General features: G+C 58.6%; 1 protein-coding gene across 1 annotated transcript; it reads left to right on the top strand.

The window, feature by feature from the left end:
- Positions 1-756: 756 nt before the first annotated feature.
- LOC132513138 (uncharacterized protein CXorf49 homolog) lies at positions 757-6562 on the top strand. Its single transcript, XM_060137331.1, has 5 exons — positions 757-781; positions 2585-2952; positions 3160-4167; positions 4864-5020; positions 6522-6562. The coding sequence occupies exons 1-5, from the start codon at positions 757-759 to the stop codon at positions 6560-6562; spliced, it is 1599 nt and encodes a 532-aa protein (XP_059993314.1).
- The last annotated feature ends 397 nt before the right edge of the window (positions 6563-6959 follow it).

The raw sequence follows: 6959 nt of genomic DNA, 5'->3' as shown, positions 1-6959 counted from the left end.
CAAAATAGCGGTCATTTCTCCAGTCCCCAAGCTGATAATGATAAGTGATACACTTGGCAGTTGGAGCAATGACTTCCACATTGGGTCACTGCTCTGTGGGGTAAGAGCTATCCCGGTGGGGAAAGCCAAGAGGAACCTCTGACACTGGCTCCCACCCCAGGCCAAGAGAGTAAGTCAAAAGCAGTATTGGATCCTGGTGAGCATAGGGGGCTAAAGCAGAGATTAGTGACATCATTGGAGACGTATGGGATGCAGGGGAAGAGGAGGTAGGAGAGCCACAGGGACGAAGAGAGTGGAGAAGGTGAGAAGAAGTTCTGGGAGTCTCTCTCTGGGGGAGGGAGGAAGGGAATGGAAATGGTGAGAGGGAAGACGGAGGCTTCCACTGAATCCACTGGTAATGTTTCCTAGGGTGCTGGTGGATGCAGGAGATTTTGCTATATCCTTCCTTATCCATTTTAACATATTTGAAATAGCACACCATGACTTAAAAAGTCACTGGGAGAAGTGGAAGAGGGCGGTATCCACAAACGGGCAGGCACCATCGGGGGCAGGCTCGAGGAGGAGGATTGCAGATTTACAGTGCACCCAATCTCCCCTGCTCTGAAACTGCTCCAGCACGGCCAGCTTCTCAGGTGCAGACCCAGAAAACTGGGCCTTTGAGTTCCACAGGCAAGAGGGGTTCAGACACCCCAGGACTCTCCAGGAGGTCAGCCAGAGCAGGTGGCAGGAGAGAGAGGTGACTGAAGACAGAGGAGTATGAACGGGAAGGAGCAGAAGGAAGGTATGGGAGGAATGGAGCGGTGTCAGAGTAGGAGTGGGGTGGCAGACACGGGAAATTCTAACACCCATGGGCCGTATAGAAACCAAGGGAGGCACCACTCCCCAGACATCAGTACTGCTCAGCTCAGGGGAGCTGAGAACTGACAGTTCCAAGAAAAACTGAGGGACACCTGGCTATCCACACCCACCGCCATCACAACTGGTAGGCCTTGGTTGTGCGTCCTTCAAAACTTTAAAACATACTTGTACATATACTTAAATGAATTCTCATATATCACATAGGATTGACTGGTGTGTGTGCGTGTGCCCACGCACGCAAGTGATTTAACTTACAAATGTGAATCCAAAGCCATCGTTCTGCAACTTGCAGTTGGAAGTCAGGCGGATGCTTTCGAAAGCTGTGAGAATGGCCTGATGCATTCCGTTGGACTGCCACGCTTTATGCTACTGGATGCTAAGCCACGTTGCATTCATCCATTTCCTTACTGACGGGAATTTGGAGTGTTCCCAGTTTTTCCCATCACCAACTCCCTTGTGCATGTGTTCTTGTACACTACAGGTACCAGCGTGTCTCCGGAAGAAGTACCAGGCAGCGGACTTGCAGGAGCATAGAGGAAATAGATTCTTTCTTCCTTCCTTTTAAAGATCTTGGGCTAAAAGCAAGGACTCTGGAGTCAGATTGATTGGTTTCAATCCTGCCGCTGATCCCCACGAGCCGAATGACCTTGGGCCAGTGGCCGAACCTCTCAGTGCCTGTTTCCTCACCGGGAAGAGGCCAGTAATAGTTGGTACTATAGTTAAAGGCGTGTCACGCGGATGCATTATTATTTATGCCCAGCGCTTAGAAGAGTGCCAGGCACAGAGTCCGTGCCGGCACTAAGTTGCTTTCAATGGATTCTGCCAAATTACCTCCCAAATGCGTCTCTTGCACCACCGCCACAGGGGTTTGCTCCTAACCTCTCCCACCCTCGGAATGGTTAAGCTCTTTGAAGGTTGTCAACCTAGTGTGTGAAACCCGATTCGTGGTTTTAGTTCACATCTCCAGGACCAGCGGTGGGGAGCATCTTTTGGGGTGTAACTGGCCACTGCGATTTCCTCTTCTTTGAATTTGCCTCAGAGAGGGGGAAGGACTGATGGAGCGAGGCCAACCCCAAGTCTATCTGCCACACCCGCCTGCCAGTAACGTCTGCTGAGCCACATTTGATGGAGCAGTTGAGACAGAGACCTTACAGAACGAAAATACGATCCCTTTGCTCTCTGGCCGACCCCTGATCACTGACTGCGGGACTCCTGTGCCCATTCTCCTGTTGGGTCTTAAGGCTTGCGGTGGAAGGGAGGCTGGCGAATGCTTTCGGCGCGTGCTAGGCATCCAGCGCCTCCATCTTGACGTTTCATCCTCACCACCCCTGGAGCCCGGCGCCCTCACTCGCCGACGCCCTCGACCCCCTGTATACATGGGAAACGGAGGCTCAGAGCTGTGACTCTAACCAGAAAGGGGAGGCGGGACAGGAGGAGGCGGGCCCAGAGGCTTGACAGAGGGAGGCACTCCCACCACCTCCTTCACCAGCCAACTGCCCGGACCGCCCACGGGCTTGCGAGCAAACCAGAGGCCCTCGGCCCCATTGGTTAGGTCTCGACGGGGGCGGGCGAACAAGGAGCCCGCTGGTTGGCGGGGGCCGGACCAATGAGGAGGCTGCGGCGCGGGCGTGAGAGGCGCGCTGAAAGTGGCGCGTCCTTTCTTTTGAGGCGAGCTCGTGCGGCGCGTGAGGTGGCTGACGCTCCCTTCTGAGCGCCGCCCGCCTAGCCCGCCGTGACCGCGACCGCGACTCGGGCCATCGACCGTCGCCCCGGTTCTGGGGCCACCCGGGTCGCGACATGAGCTCCCCGGATGAGGTGTATGTGTTGAGAAGGCGTGTCCGCCCAAAAGTCAGGGAGCGGGCCGGCGTTCGCATAGCCGGCCCCGCAGTCCCGCCGGGGCCCGACCCAGGCCCCGAGCCTGGGGAGCCGCGGAGCGGCAAGGGCGGAGGCGGCTTCCCGGACCCCGAGGGCTTCCAGTCGAAGCGGGAGATGCTGGAAGGGCGAGGGCCGGTGCTGTGGGGCCGCGAAGGCCGACCTGGCTCCCCACATGAGCACACGAGGGACCTCCTGGACCTGATCGACGAGTCTGAGGCGGCCAAGGAGGCCAACCTGCAGCAGCTGACCGACCAGGATGTGCTGGGCGTCCGCAGATACCCGGACCCCGAGGGCTTCGAGTCTGAGCGGGAGATGCTGGAAGCGCGAGGGCCGGTGCTGTGGGGCCGCGAAGGCCGACCTGGCTCCCCACATGAGCACACGAGGGACCTCCTGGACCTGATCGACGAGTCTGAGGCGGCCAAGGAGGCCAACCTGCAGCAGCTGACCGACCAGGACGTGCTGGGCGTCCGCAGGTACCCGTCCCCGGAGAGGTCCACTGCCTTCAAAGAGGCCACTGGGTCGACACTGCGCCTCGAGGCGGGTCCCGGCGGTCGAGGAGCGCCCGGCCAGAGCTGTGGGGAGGCGTCGACGGCTCCAGCCGGCCCTCTCCACCTCGGTGGGCCTGAAGCGGGCCGGGCCTTGGGGAGCCCTAAGAGAGGCACTAAGCGTAGGTTGAACGTGGCTGCGGATCGCCAGCGGCGCTCCGCGGAAGGCCTGGCCTGGCTGCTGTCCGACTCCGAGTCCTCAGATGAATTCAGTGAGACACAGCTGATGACGGTGAGCACTTACCGCAGAGGAGGAGGCCAGGCCAAGCCCAGCAGACCCGAGGATCCCGGGGACACTCCCAGACACTCGAAGTTCCAAGTCAGGGAGAATTACCGTCACGTGACAGGCTCTTCCCTGTCCTCGGCTCCGCGAGGACTCTCTTCGGTTGTGGAAAGGCAGGGCGTGGGAGAGCAGGGCATCTCTTCCCCTAAGAAAATGCAGAGCGTGCTGTGGGGCAAGGGGGGCAGCAAGCCCAGCTACCCGGGAGCTGCTGCTGCTGCTGCTGCTGCTGCTGCTGCTGCTGCTGCTGCTGCTGCTGCTTCTGTTTCTGCTGCTGCTCCAGGTGGCCTGCCGCAGGTCACTCCTAGGAAGAACGGAGCCCAGGAGAAGAAATCCGTCGGGGAAGCATCCAAACTTGCCCTGGGGGGAACCTTCGGTTCCCGGGGGCAGCGAATCTCGGCAACTCCCGTGGAACCGGCCACCTTCCCCCCAATCTCTGGTATTCCGCTGCCTGGGAGACCCAAGAGTTATACCTTGGTCCTTTCGGGAACCAAACAGTCCAAGCACAGTGGCGCTGGGAAGAAATCCGTGGTCAGGTGGGCAAGGGAGTCTGAGGCGGTGGCGGGAGAAGATAAGGACCCAAATAGAGACCCAGCCCCAAAGGGCCAAGTGAGTAGGCCATGCTCCTCTTCTCTCCCCACTCTTGCCCCCCCACAGCACCCAGGGCACACGTCTTCACCCATGCTGCCTCTGTCCACCCCTCAGAGGTTAGCATTGGGTGCCCCTCGGTCACTGGGTCATTACGATGCCAGATCGGGCTCCTTTTCCTAGGGACAAACATTAAGGTAGCACTTCGGGTGTCCTGGGCCCGGTTCTCCACCCTTGGCCTCTTTCCAACCTCCTCTGAGAGACTTGGGCTGGGATGGAAGGGAGGGCTGGTAGCTGAATTGGGTCGGGGGATCCCTTAAAAGCTTCCCCGGAAAGCCTCAGTATTTAGACTCACCAGCTTCCTGAATCCTCCTTCCTAGCTGTTCCCCAGACCTTCCTTGCAGGGGGCCTGGGCTTTCTCAGTGTCCCACTGTTGTGCCTAGATCAGCTCTGCCTGCTGGCCTGGGGCTGACTGAGGGAGAAAGTGCTAATGAGATCAGCCTTTCAATTCCCTTCCCAATTCCCTGCCTCACCCTGGCCCGAATCACACAACTCTCTCTCTCTGTCTCTCTCTCTCTCTGTCTCTCTCTCGTCTCTGTCTCTGTCTCTGTCTCTCTCTCTCTCTCTCTCTCTCTCTCTCTCTCTCTCTCTCTCTCTCACACACACACACACACACACACTTCCTTAGTCCAAATCGGTGAGAAATTTTTGTTTCAGCTGCTCACTCACAGGCCAGGGACATCTTGTCTGCGCATGCATCGTAGAAAAGCCAGCAGTGGCGACGTCAACACCAGAGGCCCCCAAGATCCAGGAAACTCAGAACCCTTGGCCCTGAACCAGGGAGAAGTCATGCCCAGGGGGCCTGCCCCCTCAGGTGAGTGTCGTGGGTTTGATATGAGGGGAGGGAAGAGGGGTTGAGGACAGAAACCTCTGCCTCTGTCTCTGCCGGGGGCACAGCCTTGCTCCCAGGCAGCTTCTCCCACAGGAGACGGGGTGCTGGCAGGGCTGGCCTTGAGCCACATCATCCTCTGTGTGGGGTTTGTGTGGCCGGGGTGATCGGTGGCAGTGCCCCAAACAGCTGCTCCGGGTGTAGACTTGCAGGGGAACAGCCTTTTCTGTTAAGTCCTGTTCGGCCACATTGCTCTCCCACGTGCTGGCTGTGGCTGCAGCTCTGGGAGGGTCGAATCCAGAGCCACGTTGTTTGGGGACCACAATGGCGAAATGGCTGCCCCCGGGGAACAGGGGAGGCAGGCCCAGAGACAAGGTTCCGGCTGCTGGGCAGAGCAGGGGCGGCTGGTTGCCAGCAGAGGGTGGTGCTGCCTCACCTCACTTTAGAGCCCGCTTGGCCCTTTCCACCTCACTGGGAGCCTGGGAAGCTGGATTGTGTGTCCTTTCCCTCTCAGGTGACCGGGGGCCACTTGACCATCCCCCAAGACCGGAAACGCAGCAGCAGCCACTGGGAACGCCCTGCTGTCCTTGGGTAATGCTTCCTCTGCATCCTGGAAATGCAGGCCCAAACTCGAGGGTGGGATCTGGGTCCAAGTTCAGCTGACATGTGTGGGCTCCCCCTCCCCTGCCCCCATCACGTACCCCACGGAGGGAGCCCACCTCCTTTCCACTGAGGAGCCCTTGCCAGTCTGACCACCCGGCTTTGGGGTGGAGGGCCCGGGGGAGAGGAGAAGGTGGAGGAGAGAGGAGGCCAGAGTATACTAATCATTTCTCTTCCTCCTCTGTCTGCTGGCCTAGTGTCTCGAGCTAAAGAGAGAAGTAGACGAACTTAAGGAGCAACTTGGTATGAGGAACCAGGGCCGGAGAGCGGTGTCTTAGTGAAGAACCCGGGTGGGCACCTGGGGTGGGGGTGGGCTGCAGGTGCGGTGGGCCTGGCAGGGACGATCATCCCTGTGGGGAGGAGAACCTCTCAGGCCTGGCCCTGGAGCTGGCTGTGCATGTACAACTGGGCGTGTATACAAATAGCAAAGTACTGTCTGGACTGCATGCACACTTTGACAACCAGACCAGTCCTAGGGAATGTCCTTCTGATAGGACTTTTAGAGATGCCTCGTTGATTTTTCCCTTGAACTGCTGCTTGGTGTGGCTTCTAAGGTTCTTGTTGGATTGTTTGTTTGTGTGTGTGACAAGTTCTGAGTGGTTGTGGCACGGCCCACAGCATGAGAGCTGCTGGCACATTTTGTTTCCCTTTAGGAACCGGTTCCACATTCAATTTGGGTGGTGGGGAGTGATCAGGCCCAGAGCTCTTTGCATCGGGTCTGGAGGGGTTTCAGGTATCAGGGCTAGGCGGTTCCTCACGGGGATAGGGGGACGGGCTTCTGTATCCCTCTGTCTGGAGCGCCTGCTAATGCCTGTCCCTGTTGCAGCCGCCATGCAGTACCTGGCTGACAAGTTGCAGACCCTTTGAAGTGAGTGTTACACACACCGTACCCCTTCCCACAGTCCTGGCTGTTGAGCAGGGCTGGGGGCTGGCCCTGGCTTGAGGCTCTTCCCTGACTCTGCTGTTTCACAGGTTGAGCCCAGCGTCTTCCTGCAAAAGGAGCAGCTGTTTGGGGCCCTGGAGCTGTGGCCAAGCTCGTTCCCTCCTGTTCTGCCTCAGCTAGGGCTTCCTCTCCCCCCTGTTTTGCCCCCGCCCCGCCCCAGTTTCACAGCAGTTTCCAATTAAAGTACCTCTCATATTCTGTGTTCTGCCTTCTCTCTGGAGGGGTAAGGGTCGGGGTCGGGGTAGGGGGCCGGGGCGGGGCGCTGCTCTACATCAGAGCCTTTTCCAGAACGGTATCTGTGGCATCCTGTGGTGGGGACTC

The sequence above is a fragment of the Lagenorhynchus albirostris genome, chromosome X (assembly GCF_949774975.1).
Source record: "Lagenorhynchus albirostris chromosome X, mLagAlb1.1, whole genome shotgun sequence".
Classification (NCBI taxonomy): Eukaryota; Metazoa; Chordata; class Mammalia; order Artiodactyla; family Delphinidae; genus Lagenorhynchus; species Lagenorhynchus albirostris.
The sequence above is the reverse complement of the archived record's forward strand: the minus strand, read 5'-3'. Positions and strand labels throughout refer to the sequence as shown.

Excerpts from the sequence above, each read along its gene's own strand:
- LOC132513138 (XM_060137331.1), top strand. The coding sequence starts at position 757 with ATGAACGGGAAGGAGCAGAAGGAAG. Across the intron at positions 782-2,584 it reads CGGGAAGGAGCAGAAGGAAG|CCCGCCGTGACCGCGACCGC; the intron begins GTATGGGAGGAA and ends CCGCCCGCCTAG. Across the intron at positions 5,021-6,521 it reads CAGGGGGCCTGCCCCCTCAG|CCGCCATGCAGTACCTGGCT; the intron begins GTGAGTGTCGTG and ends TCCCTGTTGCAG.